Genomic DNA, 19,441 nt, shown 5'->3' on the forward strand with positions numbered 1-19,441 from the left:
AGAAGGCTGGGTCGGGCAGAGGTTTCTGGAAAGGCAGGTGGAATCCAATTTGCCCTTGCTGAGTAACCGAGACTCTCCGTTATTTGCTCTTATCTGACCCCGGTTTTGGAGGGTGGCCATCCAGCCATCCAGCGCAGAGGAACGGCAGATTCCACTCTGGGTCTGGGCTCGGTGGTGCCACTTTTTAAAGATTAACCTGGGCTCAGGCCTACGGGTTCCGTGTTCTTTTGCATAGACCCTTGTGAGAGAACCAAGCAAGGGAAACCTGCTTTTCCACGCCCAGTGTTTGCTTGCCCGATTTATAGGCTGTCCCCACAGGGCCCTTTCACCAATTTATTGTGTATACTTTTCCATCCTTTCGCAAAGCACGGTTGAGAAAATGAGATGAGTCAGCATAAAGAGTGCAAGGGTACTTAGTCACCTTTCTTTCCCAGATTTCTCTAGACCTGTTCTGCCCACTTAGACAGCTGGCATTGTCAGGAGAAGCAGAAATGGCTGCAATGCAAATTTAGATTGAGAAGCCTGGAGGACTCGGCACTGGAACATCCTGAAGCTGGATTGGAGGCCCAACATGGCGGCCGCCGCTCCTTCTGAGGACCTGGCGATGGTGGTGTTGGGAGCGGACCCCCGAAGGGGCGCCCCCGAGCCGCGTTCAGAGGATTTGGAAACAACCTTGCCGTGCAGCCAGTCTTGCTGCGATGTGACTTGTGAGGCGGTGGTGACGCTCGAGGCGTCGGGGACCGACACAAGGCCTAGTCCCGAGGGGAGCAGAGAAGAGGCCGCTGTGAGCAGCATCACAGTCCACGAGGCCTTCCCCGCAGCTCCCAGCACCGAGGAGGAGGAGGAGGAGGAGGAGGAGGAGGACGAGGACGAGGGCAGCCTCATGCCCGAGCCAGCGGCTCACCCCTTCGTCCCCATCAGCCCCTACTGCATCCAGCGTCCTCCGCCCGGCAGCGAGAAGCAGCCGCAGTGGGAATATGCGGAGATGGCCATGCGCTGCCCGGCAGAGAAAGGCGCCCTCCAGGCGCAGAACCTCCTCTCCCGCGGTTACCTGGCCCGCTTCGAGGATGCTCCCAGCGGGGACGGAGAGCAGGCCAAGGCGTGCGCAGGGAGGGGCCGTCGCTGGTGCCGCTGCAGCTGCAGCTCGGCCAGCCTCAAGGCCCTGGCCTCCATGATCAGCGCCGCCATCATCTTCCCCTGCCTGCTGTACGGCGCATACGTCTTCCTGCCCTTTGATGTGCCCTGGATGCCCACCATGGGCTCCCGCCTGGTGTACACGCTGCGCTGTGGTGTTTTTGCCACCTTTCCCATCGTCATAGGTGGGTAATACGGGCGAGGTGCGACCCCAAAGCACTGGCGATGGTGCCCAGGGCTGGGGGAACCGCAGGCCAAAACATCGGGGGACACACAAGTTGCCCGCCCTTGCGGGAAATGCTTCTCACACACAACGCACACCCACAGATTGAATCTGTGACCACGTCCCCTTGTTTTCTGTAAATACCTTGTTTCCATAGAGGGACAAGCGGCAGAAAGGCAGAGCTCCGCCATTTTTAACTTCTGATGTTTTCAGTGGATTGTCTCTGCAGTCATAAGGACTAGCAACTTGCGAGTGAAGTCCTCTCCAAGATGCCTTGCCCATGGGGGCAAGCTGGGACCTGTTGCCTTAGACATGGTAAAATGAAATGCTCTCTCACCTTGACTCAAGCTGGAGAGAAGAATAGAAGTGGGAAGTTAGGCGGCTGCCTAAACAGGCACGTCCTGGGAAAGCCAGCCTCTTGTGCAACCCCACAGACTGGGCTTGCGCAACTCGCACTCCATGCGGTGACACTTTTCCTGGGTTCTTCAGGCCCTGTTCCAGGTGGGAGGATGGAATTCCTGGGCCTTCAAAGGTGCCCCACCTTGCCCGGCCCTTTTTTAACAAACCAGGCGGGATCCGAGGATTCCTTTTTCCTAGAGGAATCCTCCTTTGATCCACACCCGTTTGTGGCTTCTGAGCAAGCTCTTAAGGACAAGTGCAGGAGTGAGGCTCAGGCTTGCTTCTAGGCCTTAAGACTGTAAAGACAGGCATGGAAAGGGTTAGGTATTGCCTGGCGAAATAGGATGCGATCCTCCGCACACCTGGATAGGGAAAAAGTCCTTCAACTCCCAGCATTCCCCAGTTGGGGCTGACTGGGATATGCTCGGATTTGTAGGTCTGTCTTTCTGCCTAGACATACACACGATCCAACTTGAAGCAAATGCGCAGAACTTAATCCAGAATGTGCAGCATCTCTTGGCCCAACTGTTTGTGGCACGAGGGTCAGCAGCCACCTGGAGATCGGTGGACTCCGACTCCCACCAGTTCCAGCCAGCAAGGCCAGTTGCTGTCATCTGCGGGGGGAGGGGGGCGTGACTGACTGGTCACCCCAGTGAGAACTTTAGCCTCCCTTCAGCACAGGGTTGCCCTGTTCATGGCGTACACAACATATTCGTTCATTCACTGGATTTATGTCCCACCCATTTTCCCCGGAAGGTGGGTTTCCTCCCCCCCACCTCTCCATTTCATCCTTGCAACAACAGTCCTGGGAGGTAGGCTAGGAGTCAGCGGCTGGCCCACGCGGGCTTCATGGGTGAGCCCAGGCCCCCAGGTCCCAGCCCGGCACTCCAGCGTCCCCAGCACAGCGGGCTTCCCCTCGGTGCCTCTGCTGGGCAGCCCCATCCTGATGCCTGGCTGTGCTCTCTCCCCGCTGCAGGGATGGTTGTGTACGGGGTGTCCCGCCTCTGCTTCTCCTCTCTGCAGCCCTTCGGCCAGCTGCGCAGGGAGGTGGAGATCCATCGCCACTACGTCTCCCAGTCGGTCCACCTCTTCATCCTCTACTTTTTCAACATCGCCGTCCTTTCCACTTACCTACCGCAGGAAGCCCTCAAGCTCATCCCGTTGCTGACGGCTCTCTTTGCAATTTCACGGTAAGCGAGAATACCCCCTGCATCTCTCAGGCTTGCTCCTGCATCCTGTAGCTTGGATGATGATGATTTTGTATGATTTTATTATTATTATTATTGAACAATTGTTGTTGTTCGTTCTATACCACCCCAAAGCCAAAGCTGTCTGGGCAGTCTGCACAGTCCATAGCAACAGATGGTAAAAATCCATTTACAATATCAAAACATCAGGAAAAGAAATTAAAGAGTTTAAAATAGTTAAAAGGAGATGGCAAAAACAGACAGTAACAAGGACGAAAGAGTGCCTCTGAAACCCCTTGTGAAGCCCTCAAGCCAAGCGGGTCTTTAAAAGCAAAGTGGCCGAGTGAGTCCCTCTTTAAAAGCCCCGGAAAAGGGGGCTGCCTTAAGCCGAGGAAGAACAGAACCATTCCAGGAGGAGGTGACATGGTTCTTGCGACAATGAGGGCCGGTCAGGACAGGACGCATCTGCTTGGCAGCCTTCCTGAGCCTACGCAGGTGCAAATCTATCGGTTAGGTGGGGTCTCCAAAGCTTGGTGCTTCCATTTGGAGCTTTGAGAGCATCCTGAGGGCGCTCCCACAAAATGGCTGCCCGGGAGTATCGCTCCTTCATCAGATGACTGCTGGTATGTAAGCACAGCCGGCTGCAAAGCTTTCCTTTCCCAGAAGTCCAACAACTCGGATGAAAGTAAAAGTCAGTTCACCCAGGAAACTTGTTCTATGGCAGAGACTGGAACTCCAACACAGAGATGCTGTTTGAACCCCATGGTGGAGACCAGCCCTTCACGTTGCAGAAAGCCAACTTCCGAGATTAAAATAAACTTTATTTTGAAAAAACAGCTCAGGAAGTGGGGCTGGATGAGGCAGCTGTGCTGAAGCACATTGGAGAGCCTCTGTAACCCGCGTGGTGTCACTTTGGGAAGGTGTAAGAAGATTCAACTAAACGGGAATCCACAAATAGAAGCGAGCGGGGCGTTTCCAGACTGCATCGCAACGAGCAACACTCCTTGAATGGTCTTTTATGTTCTTGGTTTGCATCACATGCATGTTCAGCCAGAAAGAAGCCCCTCAACTTTCTCCCGTCCAAACCTGCACCCTAAATGACTCGAGGCAGCCGAATATACGGTTGCCTAGTTCAGGCACCGCGCTTGCGTAGTTTTGTGGCCGCAACAACATTTCAGCCCCTCTCTCCACGGTGGGGTGTTACTGGCTCAGCTTCTCGGCCAGTTCGCCAGCCACAAGCAGCTGGTGTTGCTGGCTTGGCCACGGGGCGAAGGCTTGTGGCTCGGAGCAGCAGACCTGCTCTGCTCTGGGAAGCTTGCGAGCTCAGATCCCAGCAGCTCCACTGAAAGGATTTCTCCCGGAAGGGTTGGGAAGGGTTCCTTCCCTGCATGACAGAGTCCGCGGGTGGTGGTGGGAACACGGTTACTTGGGGGGCAGGAAGTGGGCAGTTCTAGCCCTGCACAGGAATGTAAAACATGGGCTGCACGTTTCCAAAATCAGTGGGGCAGCCCCTGCTTTGCACATCTGAGATCGCAGAGCCAGTCCTGGCTACTGCAGCATCGCCGGGGGAGGCGGCGGAAAGACCCCCTCTCTGAAATCCTGGGGAGCTACGGGCTGTCAGTGTGGCCCAGGGCTGGGCAAGCCTTGCGTACTTGGCAATCGGCGCCTTTCCCCTGGGTGCCCTCATGGGAAGTGAGGCAAAAGATGGGGAACCTGCCCAAAGGACCGAGTGCAAGGGAAGGGGGCGCTGAGCCCAGCAGGTGGAGCTCCTTCAAACAGTGCTTTTCTCCATGACCCTCTCCCAGCTCAGGCATCGCCCTGCCTATTTCTCTGCTCACCCTAGATCACCACCTATACACCTGTGCATGAGCGTGCACCCTCTCACACACGTGTGTGAGCAGTCCACGCATCCATTTCACGTGCCGCGAGCCCACCCCCTCCCCCTGGCTGCAGGCAAAGGGAACCTTGTTCTGTTTCCGTCTCCCTTCTGCCGATTCTCCGGCATCCTCCTGTGCCCACACACAGCCCCTTCAGCTCAGCCATGTAGGGCCACGGCCCTCTGAGCTCCACGTGCCACCGAGACACACGCGTGGGAAGTACAACGGAAGCCCCAGGAGCACTGGCTAATCTCGAAAGAAAGTCCGAAGTGTTGGAGGCGCGCGGCTGCCGTGAACGTCACCTGCCTTCGTCTGCAATGGGCGATGCACCCGAGGCGGCACCGGCCTTCCTCCCTGCTCTCGCCCACAGTGCAGACTCCCTGCTGCCTTAGTTCTGATGGGAAGACGGGTGCGCCTGGCGGCCACGCAAGATTTGCTGGCCCCACGAAAGGTGCCGTTGCAGTCCAGGCCTTCTAATACGGCTACAGAGATCCCCGTCCCTGGCCCTGCATGGCTATTCGAAACGCAGCGACCTCTGCATTCCTTCCTTGAAAACGGGCAGAGAACCTCGTTCAGCCTGTGGGTCCGATTTGGTTTTGGATGCATTCTCGGCAACCACATTCAGGGGGTGGGTCAGGCTGGGGGCCAACAGGTGGGCCTGAACTTGGAATTAGCCCATCGTGAGGCCCTGGGGGTGAGCCGGTGGCCTCCTCGCATGGAGGATCGGGCCACGAAGGTCCAGGAGGCCACCAGCCGGAGGGGCCCCCGGCCTGGCCAGCCCAGAACCGCCCGAGGGCTCGACTGCGGCCCTAGGAGGGCTGGCTTTGGCCCCCGCGTTCCCCGCCCGTTTTAGGGCCAGGGACGGCCCTGCAGGAGCATCGCCGCCTCACCTGCCTTCTCCCTCCCCTGCAGGCTCCTCTACTGGCTGGCCTACGCCATGGGCCGCTCGTTCCGGGGCTTCGGCTTCGGCTTGACCTTCCTGCCGATCGTCACCATGCTGCTCTTCAACCTCTACAGCATGTTCCTGCTGGATGCGGAGAGCATGTTTGCCACCGCGGGCAGCGGGGAGGCCCCCGCGGAGAAGGAGCAGCGGGCGGCGCCCTTCAAGCCGCGATACTGGGGCTGAAGGGGCAGGCGGGCTGCAGCGTTGCCCCCCCCCTTCCGGAGGAGCCAGACCCGAGGGGAGGCTCCAGAAGGACTCCCGGATTTCCTCACTTTGCGCCTTCTTCTGGGGAGCCCTGGAGCCCGGCCCGTGCGAAGCCAGGGCACCCCGACCCCTGGCCGGCCGGAGAACGCTTGCCTGCCTGACGCAACGGAGCACAGAGTGGGCCCCGCAGGCCTCAGCCGCCGGCTGCAAAGCTCGGCTTTGTGGCATGGGGTGGGCCAAGAGGCCGTTGCTCGTCAGAGCCCTGGGGCGAGGCGTCCTCAAAGGACCCACCCCTCCATGCGGCCCCCCCGCAACACCTCCAGCGCTCCTCTTCCTCCTCGGGGCTGCCGTTTGCTTGTTTGGCTGGCAGGCAGAGCCGCCTTTGTCGCCAGCACCACCGCCCTGAGCGGGGCGTATGGGCCGACACGGGTGGCCGCTGGCACAGGCAGGACGCGGGGACCAGGTGCTGGAGTGAGACCGCCCCGCAGCTTCGCGGGGCTAGAGGTGGGTGGCGTGGGCAGCAGGCCGTCCGACATGGTGCAGGCGAGAGAGGGAGCGCGGATCAGGAGCCGTCCGGGGAAGCTGTGGCGGAAGGGCGGCCCGGACGAGAGCGGGCTGGAGCAGGGCAGGAATGACGCTCCCGTGGTGATGCAGGGACCGGCGTGGCCGTGCCGGGGAGCCTTCTGCGCTGGTCGTTGCTCCTCAGGTGCTCCTCGCAAGAGCCTCCAAGGGCGCTCCCGGCCTGCGGGCACTCGCAGGGTCACTTGGGCCCTGATCCTGACACGGGAACAAGCAGGGCGCAATGGGGCAGAGGAGAAGCGGGCCCAGGGGCTTTTGTCCGTGGGCCCCTGCTCGGCGTGGACCTCAGCAGGGCCCCGCCACGCCACGTGCCCGTCCGGAGGGCCCGAGCGGAGCAGCTGCGGCAGTCCAGCTAACAGTGTGGGGACGGTTCGTGTGAACGCTGCCTCTACTTGGGAGTAGGGAGAAGCCACGTGCAAGTCCCAGTGATTTCTGCCCAAGGCACAAAGACACAATCTCCTACGAATGGCAGCAGCGGCCTGCTGCGGTAAATTCTGCTTTTGTTTTCTGGCGGCACAGCTGAATTGACAATAAAGCACCCAATCCGACGCGCGGGCGGAAGATGTATAAAAAGGGGAGTGTTCTTTTCTGCCTTTTGATCCACAAGCGAGGTTAGGAACTGGGCGCCCCCATTGACGGGCAGTCCTCGGAGGGCAACCCAGGCGCAAGGCGGGTGCGGCAGGCGGCCTTCCTGGCAAAGGACGGACACCTTGGCACATCCATGCACGGGTCACCCTAAGGGAGCGATCCTCCACGGGTGCCAACGGATGCGAGACCTACAATTTCAGGATGTCCTGGCCAGCCAGCGGCCGATGGAGCGTCTGAAAGGGCCGAGAACCCATTACGTTCCCGTAATCCTAGCTGCAGCGTCGCCGCTTAGCGCCACGACTGTTGATGCCACGTGGCCGGGGGTGGGGGCGGAGGCCGAGAGAGCAGGCCCCCGGCCCCTGAGGGCTTGCTGGCCGCTGCACACATGCAAGATCCCAGCCGGGACGTGAGCGCTCGCACAAGTCGCACTGCTGCCAAAGCGGCCGGCTCCTCCCACGTTCTCTTGCCCCGTTCGTTTGCCCCCTCACAAACTGACCGTTTTGTCTTCGAAAGGCCTGTGACCCAGATGCTCTCCCCACAGCCTTCTGGCCAGCCGCCTGACTTTCGGCCAGCTGCAGGCCTGGCGGGGACCAGTTATGCGCCAGATGCCGGCCGCTTGCGCTTCGCACACTCCCCGCCTTAACGAAGCATTTGGAGAGCAATGCACTGAAGCCGGGAAACCATCAAAACACGGGGTGAGTGGGGCTTGGAGGAAAGGGGCACAGCTCTTGAAGGAACCATGGGGCCAAATTCGGGACCCCCCCCCCCCGTGTCCTACAGTGTAGTCCTAGCAGGAAAAAAAAGACCAAATAGGATGTGGTCAGGTTGAATTTAGGGCCACTTTTATCCAACCCGTGATTCTTAAGTTACATGAGAAAGGTTATATATGCCGGGGGAAGTTTTGCATTGCTTAACTGCATCATCCCCAGCTTGAAAGCCAGGAAGCTTCAGGTCTAGCTTCCCATGCATACATACACCCAGCCCCACTCCAGAAAATTGCACTTAAATTCATACCAAACCAGAGGAACAAAAATCCAGGCTGTATGAGAGTCTGATTTTACTCACAACCATGTCGCTCGTGTGCTAATCAAGGATGCCAGAGGGAAAGCGTATTTTGACCGTATGAGCCCCAGCTGGCGATTCCGCTCGTGCATTGCAGCTTCTCTGTTCCATGGCCGAGCGGGAGGCTAGAGAGACGGAGCTCGATGCTGCATCGATGCACAGAGTGCGCGCCCCAAATGCTGGGACTAGTTGTGGGGCGAGACATGCAGACACAGTGGAGAACGCTGGGGGCAGGAGGAGGTTTTGCCTTGCAGTGTGCAAAAGCGGGCAGGATCCGGCCTGGGTTATTCATGCCCTCTTGCTGGACTGGGGGACGGCTCGGAAACGCCACTCGTGCAAAACTCAGCCATAATGCAGCTGCACCCATTTTGTTGAATCTGTTCTGTATTTTGTCCTGTTGGGCATCCTTCCTTCTAGCACTGTGTCCTGGGAGAGCAGTGCCCTCAGCGAAGGGGCAAAGGTATGACCTTCACAGCTTCCAAAGCTGCCTTCACATCTTCCTCTTCCCCGTTAAGTTGCTCCCCTCATGTATTAGAAGGTTCGCCACTGCTTTGGCCCTCTTCTTAGAGAGAAGTGGTCTCTGCTTTTCAGTCATTCCACTTGCGCTTCCCACATTCAGAACGTATTTTTGAAGGAACAGGAGAGCCAGTGGGATATCATGGTTAGAACTGAGACCGGCTCCAGTCTTCACACAGCCACGGACTCCTCTGGCTGACCTTGGGCCAGTCAGACTCTCAACCTAGGCTACCTTGCAAGGTTGGTGGGAGAAGAAACACGAAAAGAATGGCGCATGTCATATTCTTTGCAAGAGGAAAAAGCTGGTGTAGAAATGCAACAAATATATACACTATTGTGTCTCTGTTACCCAAGAGGCAAAAGAACAACCTGCAAATATCTGTCAATCAGTGCATTAAAGGAAGCGGTACCAGGAGGGATTGTGAACACACGTGTGTTAGGATCCGACCCCTCCATAAACCGAGCCTTGGGAACAAAACTGAGTCCAGCAACCACATAAAACTCTGCTGAGAAAAGAGGTATTCTTTAATTGGTTTGGGAAAGACTAATTGGGGTGGAGAATCCCCAGAAGCCCTCAACAGAAAACCACCACAAATAAATATATCCCTTTGAACTACATTTTGACACTGCGCATCCCAGGAGGAAAGCCACGGCTTAGAAGGCAGGAGGCCTCCCTCCCTGCCTCCGGAGCGAGAACTTTGCAGCCGGTTCTTGTTTCTGGAACAGCCCTTGGGAGGCTTGGCTGAGGGCTCCAAAACCCGCCCTAAGGAGCCTGGTCCAGCCACCCGACATTGAGTGAGAACCAAGATGGCGGCGACAGCAGGTGGGTCTTTGGAAGAGCCCATGAAGCTCGCTGGGCTTGGCTCCCGTCCACACACCTGTGTCCCGGCTCCCGTGTGCTGTCGCCGTCGGGTGGCCTTCCCCAGACCCAGGTCTGCTGAACAGGCACTCCCAGCATTCCTCAGCCAGGTATGCCTAAGTTAAAGGTGATGAAAAATGCCCATGCTTGTGGAACCAAGAGGAATTTGGTGGGATGGTCTGGAACAGTCTGGCTTGTGCCGGCCAGGGCTTGCTGCCTCCTCCGGCGGTCCAACTCTGCCCGGCGCTGATCCCTGAGCCACCAGCAGTTCCCTGAGCATCAGGAGAGCAAGCCATGGAACGGGGAAGACAAAAATAACCAGTGCACTGAGGCACATGGGAAGCAGCTAACTCTTGCAGCCCATGAACTTGGGGGTGGTCCAGAGTAAAGCGGCCCCCAAGGCCTCTCCAGGCTGCCCATCCATCTCAGAAGAAAACGTGCTTTGTTTTGTCTTCGACAGTGCAATTGTGCCTTGCTCTGTGGGAAACAGGCTGTAAACAACGTAACTAGGGGCTCACCCCTTTTCAGAAGCTGTCCCCCGTCTGTCCTCCCGCTGCTTTGGTGTCCCTGTACCAACATGGGGAGAAAGCCCGGCGATGAGCCTTCCTGGAAGATTCGCGGCACGAGGACTGTGCTCCAGCATCCCCATCCCTGAAGAGCCAATAGCAGGGGAGAGAAGGCCCGGGAGGTGAGGCTTTCAGAGCAGAAACAAATTAATCAGCACCAGAATTACTTTTCATTGGCAGGTGGGAAGGTCTGGGCAACAGTGAAAGTGCAATTCAAACTCCCGAATCTTTGACTGGGGAGGGAAGGCTGTGAGAACGGCAGTGGCCCATCTGCTGTCCAAGCAGATCCCCACAGGCCAGCAGCAGCCTAGCCACGTGAGAAGGGCTGGGAAGCCAGGCCCCAGTGCTGCCGGGAGGAGAGACCAGGTTGTGCGGCAGGACAAGACGTTCAAGGTGAAGGAAGACAACGCCAAGTTCTCCTCCAGCCTAGCAAATCGCAAAAAGCCAGAATTCTGCTAAGACGGCAAACTTGGGAAATGCGAGTGCCCAGTCTACGGTGCCGGACTGTGTCACGTGCCCCTCGGGCTGGGTGATGGCTCGTTGCGAGCGCTGCCTCGGGGGAAAGAGGTGCCGTTTTGAGGACGTGCTGCCCCTCGACAGGAAGAGGCACGTCAGGACAAGGAGGTCTCCCTGCAGCTCCGCAGAATCTGTTAAGGACAGTGGGACACGTTCAAGCAACCAGAGGGTTCCCATCGGGGCCCCAAGTTCAGGATAAATTAAAGTGCCTTGCAGGAACCCTAAGCGACGTCCCCCGAGACAGCCGCGGAAAGAGCCAGGGGGCTCAGCAGTCTCAGTTGATGGGCTCATACTCGGAATGCCGCTTATTCCCCACGGCGAGCACAGCGAGGCTCCCCACAACCAGGAGCACCACGGGGGCCCCCAGCGCCACAGCAAGGATCGCGATCACGAGTGGGGAGAAGGAGTCCATGGGGGGTTCGCCGAAGCCAATCAGCGCGGACCTGGAAGGGAGAAGGGGCAGAGGAGGAAGGGGAAGAGGAGGAGGAGGTCAGCCCTCGGCTCGATTCTGCCCCCGACGCCCAGCGCTGCGATTTGGCCTGGGGACCTCCAGGACTGACTGCTGGCTTATCCCTTAAGAAGGAGGCCCGTCAGCACCTTTGCAACAGGACGGGGCCTTTACTTGGGTGAGGAGGTTGGAAGGAAACCCCAAGTCCCTCCCGCGCCCCCATTCTAATCATGCAAACCTGAACCGTGGCTGGGATCCGCCCCCCAGGCCCCTTGAGGGAAGGGACCAGTAAGGCCCGAGCCCCCCCACCCCCGCTTCCACGTGGGGCCACCTGGCTGGCGGCAGGCCCCCGCCTTTCCCGCTTGGCAAAGGGGACCCAGGCTGCTCGCTCGAGAGGCCCCTTTGCAAGCCGAGCCGGCGATCAGGTTCAGGGGCGCCAGGGAAAGATGGCTGCTGCCTGTGTGAATTGGCTAAGCCCCGCGTGCTGAGGGGGTGGGCAGTCTGAAGTTCATGGTTCCCCCTGGACAGTCCCCCTCCCACATTTTCCTTGCAAGGCAGGAGGTGGGAATCATAGCATAGTAGAGCTGGGAGGGGCCATGAAGGTCATCGGGTCCTGCTCCCTGAAGTCTAAGGCAAGCTGTCGAAATTCTGCGGTGGGGGGGAGGCTCACTGGAAAACAAGCCACGCTCATTCTTCACACACTGCGGGGGTGTCCCGCTGTTTGGCCATGGCAGAGCGACGGCGAGGTCTGCTGGGCGACCCCCCGACCGTGACGGAACTATTCCATGCGAAAGGAGCAGCGACCTCTCCTTAAAGCCCTCCAGGGGGCTATTTGCCACCCGAGTCCCACACAGACGGCTGACCCTTGTGCCAAAAGGCCCACGGGACCCGCCTGCGTTGCAGCCACGGCCTCTGGCTCGTCACACACCGCAGCCCAAGACCCCTTGCTAGCTCGCGTGCCCCTTTGCACCCCCTCCCCAAACACGAGCACGAAGCAGCCTTCCTTCCTTGCCCCTCCCCCTAATCCTGTGGACTTCTTCCGGCTCCAGAGAACAGGTGGCCCACCTGGGCACGGTTTCCGACACCCGAGAGAAAAGCCGAAACCGGACCTGCTCTCGCCACTCCAGGCAGGCGGCCAGCAGCGCAGGGAGCACATGTTCCCCCAGCATCCGCGAGGTCACAGCGGCGCAGCCACCAGGAGAGGCTAGGGGGCAGCCAAGGGGCATGTTTGCCCCCCACCTGCTTCTGAAAGAGACCGGCCTTCCAGACACCTTCCTCACCAGCTCAGGTAGCCCTTTTCTTGGTAAGCCTCGTCGTCCTCGCTGCCGAAGGAGATGTTGACGGCGGCCACGGCGTGGTCTCTCTCCAGCTCCTGCCCGAAGTAGGCGAGGGCAATGCTGGGCCGGGGCACCGTGCGGTTTGCTGTCCGCAGAGGGTAGTACCGGCACTGGACGGTGTCTATCCGCTCGGCGTGCCGGGAGCTGTATGCCGCCGTCTTCCACTGGAGGAAGCTCAGCCCGACGTCCGTGTCGTGCGGCTCAGAAACCAGCTGCGCCATCTGTGTGTGTGTGGGGGGGGGCAGCTGTGAGATGGGCACGGGGGGCTGCAGCAGGACACGGTTGCGGCAAGGGGCCCACCACCGGCCTGCTGCGGGCCAAACACCCTGGCTGCCCACGTGCCGCCCCAAGGCTGGGTGGGGGAGGGGGCCAGGGGAGGGGAGCCCTTGTCATCTCCGCCCCGGGGGTCACTGCCGCTCTGAGGGGGACAGGAGGTCGCGCACGGGAATCCCCCCCAGCCTCCCGCCCCAGACCAGCCGCAGAGGAAGCAGCCCCGTGGCCAGCAGCTGAACGGGGCTTCCGCCTTCCGCACCAGTCCGGCCCTGGGTGCCAGGGGGCGGGCGGGCAGGCGGGGGCGCCCCTCCCAAATGAGCACCAAGCAGCATCCGGCTGGGGCCCCGTGGGACAGCAGACGGGGGGCTTGCGCCTGCCCCAGCGCAGTTCCTCCTGCGCTCCGACTGAGGCCGCTCGGGACGCCCGGCCCGGGGTCTCAGCTGCCGCTTGCTAGAATAGGCCCTCGTTGGCCTGGCGAGCCGAGCCGAGCCGGGCACACAAACCCCCGCGGAGCAAAGCCAGGCCCCACGGCTCTCCGCCCGGGTGTGCGCGCTCTCGCCACGGGAAAGTGGCTCGGCTGGGACGCGACGGCGGCTTCCTCCAACACGGTGTCCTCCCGGCCCTCATTCCCAGCCAGCAGAGCCACGGGGCAGGGGTGATGGGAGCTGTAGTTGGACGGCACCTGGAGAACCGCAGTCTCTCCTGCTTGTAACAGCAGCCTTGATTCCCCCACATATGGGAACAGCCAGGTGTGCTTCCTTTGCTCCGTTTCTGCTTTTCCAAGGTGGGCATCCTGAGCGACAGGTCACACAAGGCGGCCTTCGGAGCAGGCTAGGGAAGCAAAGGTCCTCCGGATGTCGTTCAACCACAGTTCCCATCATCCCTGGCCATGCTGCCTGGGACGGCTCTGGAGGGCACAGGCTGGGGAAGGCCAGTCCAAGCCCGGAATGGACAACCCTGGGGACACCGGCCGAGCCCGGAGAGCTACCTCAAAGATGGTTGGGCTATACTCATCGTCGATGGAGCTCACGGCGCGCAGCTGCCTCCGCCAGCCTCGCTCTTCCACCGTGACCACCTCCAGCGCAAAGCGCGAGTGGTTGCCCCGGGGCGAGACCCCGCTCATGACGAACTCGACCTTGGAGCTGTTGGCCGTGTGCAGCAGGCGCGGGAGGGACGCATCACGGCCAGACTCCTTGTACGCCGTCACCTGGAGAACAACGGGGCAGGTTAGGGGGTCGGGCCAGCCTCGGGCTGCGCCGGGCGCCGAAAGACCCGCATGACCATGCCCCGGCCCCGGCCCAAAGCCCCGGAAATCCTGCTTCTGAACAGGTCGGAGGGAGTGCCACCCACAGGCCTTGGCATCCCGAGACGCCTTGCCTGGCGGGCAGCCGGCACCCTTCCTCTCCTGGTCGGTATGTCATTTTGCATAGACTTTTTTAAAAAATAAGCAGGCCTTTATTTTCTAAACTGCCTGCTGGCAAAGAGCAGCTTCCAGGGCCCTCCTGATTTCAAAGAATGCCTCGAGAGAGGACACGGGGGTGAGGCGATGGACGGCAGGATCAACACCCGCTCCTCTCCTCAGACAGGCCTGGAAATGGCTTGGCACTGCTGAACTCCTCTCCCCTTGCAGTCAGTGCAGGAAGGAACCAAGGAAAGGGACAACACATCACAGAAGCACAAACACAACACCAGCCACACTGAGCCAGGAGGGTCCTGGGGGACCAGTTGCTCTACTACAAAACTGCCCCTCCTCAAATCCCAGGATCACCGTACCCAACATTTTAACAGCAAATGACCAAGGGACACTCTGTGATTCACAAACGGGGCATGGACCCCCAAGCAGTGCCAGACCGTTCCTGGCTGCCTCTCTCCAAGACTCACAGGAGTGGCTTGTACTCTGTAAAAGCCGGTCCAGAATTCAGAATAAGCCGAGTTCAAGAGAAGTTCTGGGCATGGCCAATGTGTGCCATGCAAACTTTACACTGGCCTGTCCGATCGATCCCGGGAAGAGGGCAGGTGCCACAGCCCTGCCTGCAGGGAACGTGTGGCCCGGCTCAAGCTCCCGCTGGCTGCAGCTATTTCAATAAACGTGCTCTTTGTACAAGCCACACTGCCTCTTTCGCCCTCGTTCACCTGAAAGGAAATGCTTCCGTTCCAGAAGGCTGTTCCAGGATCGGAGCTGACTCCCTGAAAGGTAGCGGTCAGGGTGGACTTGTTCAGCCGGCCATCCAGGCTGTCCCAGGTGAACCTGGCCAAATCGTAGGTCGGGTAAAAGTCGCCAGCGTCCACCTTGGAGAGGTCTGATGTCTTGGTGCCGTTGTACTCGAATACCTGCAGGCGGCGACACGAAGAAACGATGGCATCAGGAATCTTGGCACGGATCCTGCTCTTGCTTCATCTAGCTGTCCATTGCCAAGACAAGATATGCCGAATCAGACCTGAGGCCTGCCTTGCCGCCCTTCCTGTTCATACAGCCGACATCTTAGCTTCCTGGAGGAAGCTCACAAACACGTCCTAAGTGCACCAGCACCCATGTTCCCCAGGAAGTGGAGGTCTGAGGAGGGTCTGACCTGCGTCTCCCACCCGTCAAACAGCTTAATGGGATGGCCCTTCTGGGATCCAGCATGGAGGGAGCAAACCTGCTTGCACACCTTCTCCACACTGTGAATACTGACGTACTCCATCACGGCTCCACTTACTTCCGTCTTTCAAGGAGCTCCAACTATTGTGATCTTTCCTCACGGGGAGCCCGTCATCCAGGGGGCTGCCTCCGTCAAGAGGGACCACAACAGGGGAATTTCCAGCACAACCCCTGCCCCTTCTGTCCGTACAACTACTCTGCAAGGGAGAGTCGGCGCGGAAGGTGGAGTTGCTGGCCAAGGCTCTCCCGGCCAGGCAGGGGTGGGGGGGCTTTCTGACCTGCACTGAGGCTCCGTCTCAGGACTGCATCCGTCCCACTAGCCTCCCCGCTCCCAGCTGGACATTTCACCCCATCTTTATTTATTTCCATCATGTACAGCTTCCCGTTATAAGCTAAGAAAGTGAGATGGGGGCAGAAAACTTCCCGGGGCCTAGTTTTCCCATGACGTTTCCATTGCTTAGGTTTCTTAGTCGCAAGCAATCGCTACGAAAGGCAAGTCCTGTATTAGCTGAGCTTGGCAATTTTGAAGTCACCATTCGTGTTTTTCAGGTCATTCAGTGCTACAATATAAAATCCTAACAGCATTAAGCAAGCTTGAATGGTTTTCCTTAAAGGCTTCAGGTAAAATACTCATCATGCTCGGAGTTAAAAATTAATTCAGGAGACAACAAACTGTTTGAACTAGATCTCTTTTGCGGCCACTCAGAGGTTTTGGCCTACAACTCCCACAATCCTTCACCAGTCACTACGCCAAGCCGAGCTGATGGGAGTTGCAAGTCAAAACATCTGGAACTCCTGAAATTGCCCATTCCGGCTGTAGAGGATCATCAGAAAATGTGCCCATGGAAGTTGCGGCAATTTGCATGGGAATGTTTTCCAGAAGATGTCTGCATGCAAAGTTTTTGAGGAAACCTGCATTGCGACTTGGGAACAGACCTTGGGAAAGATGACAGCTGTGGAATACAAGATGCTGGTCGCCGGCTCGACCCGGATTGCTCCGGAGGGAGAGGGAGAGAGGAGTGCAGTCCAGTTGACGTGGAGGGCGCTGTTGGTGCTCCCAGTGTACACCAGCAGGACTGTGGGCGCGCCAATGGTGCTCCAGATGTAATGAATCGTGTCCTCAAGACCCACAGCCCGGACATGCAGGAGATTGCCGGCAGAACTGTTCCAGCCGGGATTGTATTCCAGATACACCTAGGAAAGCACATTCACCCAGCGGTCAATCCAGTGACAAGGCTGGATTCAAACATGGGCTAATGTTTAATTCCGGTTCTGGTAATGCAGGACCGGGGCGTAATCGGGGTTATATTCCCAGCAAAAATCTATCTCAAGCCAGAAATTCCCACCTAGGAAAATCAAGTCCGGGCAGCTTAAGTGGCCCAAGTTGATTTAGAATGTGCTGCAAGGTAAAATGCCCATTCACTCTTGCCTCGCCTATTGTCAGAATGCAGACTGGAAGCTCCTTGGGGCAAAGACTGGCTTTTCTGCTCCTATGACTCTACAGAGGAGCATATCGACACCAAGGGTCCATGATGTAGTCAGGCCAGTGGGCACACGGCAGATTCTGACCATGGGAGAAGGTTGTGGGAACTTGCACAAAATGGCTGCCACGAAGCGGGGCTTATTTAATCACAAAATGGCTGCTAAGGTGTGCACAGCCAACCACAAAGCCTGTTTCCTAGAAGGTGAGGTGCACCTTCCTAGAAGGGGCAGGCGAAGTGAAAGGAGGGGGTCCTGCCCCAGCTGCTCTGCCAGACCCACAAAGTTGCATTCAAGGGTTGCATGAGGCGGAGAAAGCGAACCATTTGTGCCCCATCTTTTCAGGGAGAAAGAAATGATATCCAGAACAGCTCATTTACTTCCTGCTCCAAACAAGAGAACTGAAACAGGATGGGGCTGAAAAACAAGGAACAACTCTGCCGGCCAGATCACTAAAGCGGAACTTGGCTATAACAGACAACTTTTTTAAGACTCTCTGAATTGGGTTCTTGAACTCCAAAGGCTCAGGAAGAGCTAAGGCGAGATGCAACTACTAACTTTAATTACTCCAAAGCTTACAAGGAAGGGATGGATTTGAGGTCCAGCATTGTTGTTGTTGTTGTTGTTGTTGTTATTATTATTATATTTCTATGCCACCCCTTGCCGAAGCCTCGGGACGGCTTACAACACCTTGATCTCATCCTGGGGAAGGATGACAGAGGCAAATAGAAACGGGGGGGGGGGGAATAAAAGCTCTGCGAAGGCAACCGACTCCTGGGTAAGCCTGATCCTTCTCGGGGGCAAATTCACACGCCCAGGCATCACACATCCCAAATCTGGGCCCGATGTTAAACTGAGGCCCACCAGTCTCCTTTCTACAATAGGTATGCCATTCTGGGCCACTCTTCTCTTGGGGGAACTTGGGGTAAAGGTGACCCCACGTTTATCCTCTCAACCACCTTGGGAGGTAGGCTAGACTGCAAGAGCGAGGGCTGGTGCGGCTTGGCTGCATCTAGCATCAGGCTAGGGCTGGAGACCTAGGTTCGGATCTCCCACCCAGCCACAGAACTGAATGGGGGACGGCAGGGGAGGCTGTCCACCTGGCCTCCCTCACAGGGTTGTTGGGAGGATGCCACGGAGAGGAAGCTGTACCAGCCTAGACCGCGCAGAGGAAGGAGCGCTACATTCCCAGCCACGAGACTGCGGTCCTCAAAAGGCGCCCCGGGAGCTCCGACCTGCCGCCGGCTCCCTCCTCACCGAGGGCGACTCCAGGGGAGCCTGAAGCCTTCCAGGCGGCTCTTGGTGCTGCCCCGCGCCGAGGCAAGCGCCTCCGCCCGGACGCGAACACGGACCGGCCCGGTCACAAGCCGCCACGAGCAAGGCGCCTCGCGCGAGCCGCAGGTGCGAGCCAGGTAGCCGGCCTGGAGGTGGGACAGGCCTCCGCCAACAGCCCGCACTGCACCCCGGAGGGGAGGGGAGGGGAGGGGAGGGGGCGCGCCCCGCTGCCCCGCCCCGCCCCAGGTTCCCGGAAGAACAAGTCCCCGCGCGGCCAGGTCGTGCCGTGCCGTGCAGCGCGGCGGAGGGGCCGCGGGCGCCAGCCGGGCCGGGAGCGCCTTGCAGCGCGGGGCCCGAGGGCGACTTGAGGGCGGCGGGGGGGGGTCGCGCAGGGGGCGGGGCCTGAAGCAGAAGGGGCGGGGCAGCGGAGCCGGTCGGGGGCGAAAACAAGCCCGCCTCTGCGCTCGGCGCTTCCCGTCACGAGCCGCCGCGCAGCGGAGGCGCCGTCGCAGCCGCGCAGAGGGGCTGCGCGACTCCCAGGAAGCCGCCCCACGAGCGGGCGCCACGCGCCGGCAGCCCCGGCAGCCAGGCCTGCCCCTGGGGGCAAGAGTGCCCCGGCGCCAGTGCAGAGGGCAGCTCTGCGCCCACCGCGCCCCGGAGGGCCCTTCCGAGCAAGCGCGCCGCCGCCGCCGCCCGCCTACCTGCCGCTGGTCGCGCCCCGCGCCGCCGCCGCCGCCCGCCAGCCAGAGCAGCGCCGGGAGCAGCGCCGGGAGCAGCGCGCGCCCCGCAACCTGCATCGCGCCCGCCTCGGCACGTGAGCGCGCCTGGCCGCCCCCGCCCGGGCCGGGCTCCTAAAGGGGCGGGCCCTCCGGCAAGCCCCGCCTCCGCGAGCGTGCGCGCGCGCGCGCACGGCGCCGCTGCCGCCGCCTGCTCCGGCCGCCTGGCGCGGGAGCAGCGGCTGCAGAACCAGCCCCAGCCCCGAGCGGCTCCGCTGCCTCAACCCGTCCGGGCTGCCTCGTGGCTGCAGGCGGACGGCGGAGCCTGCTTCCCGCCCAGCCTTATTTGCTCCTCGCGGGGGGTGCGGGGTATTCTCAGTTTTAATGGCTTTTTGAAACACACACACAATCCAGAACCACGTTAAAACGACACTTTAGGATCTAAAGTACAGTTCCTGCAAAAGGTGCTTTGCCAACGTCAGAAGTGACCGTTTCCCAGAGGAGGCGCCACAGGGCTTCCCACCACCCATCCTCTGGTATGCTGCGGACACTTCCTTTTGTGGTCGGGCCACAAGCCCGAGCTTGTGAGGTGTGCTGCGTCTGTGCAGGAAACGGCACC

At 59.4% G+C, this 19,441-nt stretch overlaps 2 protein-coding genes across 5 annotated transcripts; one reads left to right on the forward strand and one right to left on the reverse strand.

The window, feature by feature from the left end:
• Window positions 1-530: 530 nt before the first annotated feature.
• On the forward strand, window positions 531-6,037 carry TMEM79 (transmembrane protein 79). The gene is made up of 3 exons (XM_044449265.1): window positions 531-1,319; window positions 2,733-2,946; window positions 5,733-6,037. Exons 1-3 carry the CDS (start codon window positions 572-574, stop codon window positions 5,944-5,946), a joined length of 1,176 nt encoding a protein of 391 aa, XP_044305200.1. The 5' UTR covers window positions 531-571; the 3' UTR covers window positions 5,947-6,037.
• Window positions 6,038-7,954: 1,917 nt separating this feature from the next.
• On the reverse strand, window positions 7,955-18,909 carry LOC123032944 (glycosylated lysosomal membrane protein). Of its 4 annotated transcripts, none has more exons than XM_044449186.1 (8): window positions 18,808-18,909; window positions 16,289-16,546; window positions 14,845-15,042; window positions 13,700-13,918; window positions 12,382-12,659; window positions 10,947-11,096; window positions 10,090-10,222; window positions 7,955-8,940 (listed from the first exon to the last, which is right to left on the reverse strand). In XM_044449186.1, the coding sequence occupies exons 1-7, from the start codon at window positions 18,901-18,903 to the stop codon at window positions 10,096-10,098; spliced, it is 1,326 nt and encodes a 441-aa protein (XP_044305121.1). In that variant the 5' UTR covers window positions 18,904-18,909; the 3' UTR covers window positions 7,955-8,940; window positions 10,090-10,095. The 4 variants fall into 4 exon arrangements, with proteins under 4 accessions (XP_044305121.1, XP_044305122.1, XP_044305120.1 ...); XM_044449187.1 differs by having other exon boundaries at window positions 7,955-8,944; XM_044449185.1 differs by lacking the exon at window positions 7,955-8,940 and having other exon boundaries at window positions 9,220-10,222.
• Between the last annotated feature and the right edge of the window lie 532 nt (window positions 18,910-19,441).

The sequence above is a fragment of the Varanus komodoensis genome, unplaced genomic scaffold (assembly GCF_004798865.1).
Source record: "Varanus komodoensis strain SLA01 unplaced genomic scaffold, ASM479886v1 scaffold57, whole genome shotgun sequence".
NCBI classification, from domain to species: domain Eukaryota; kingdom Metazoa; phylum Chordata; class Lepidosauria; order Squamata; family Varanidae; genus Varanus; species Varanus komodoensis.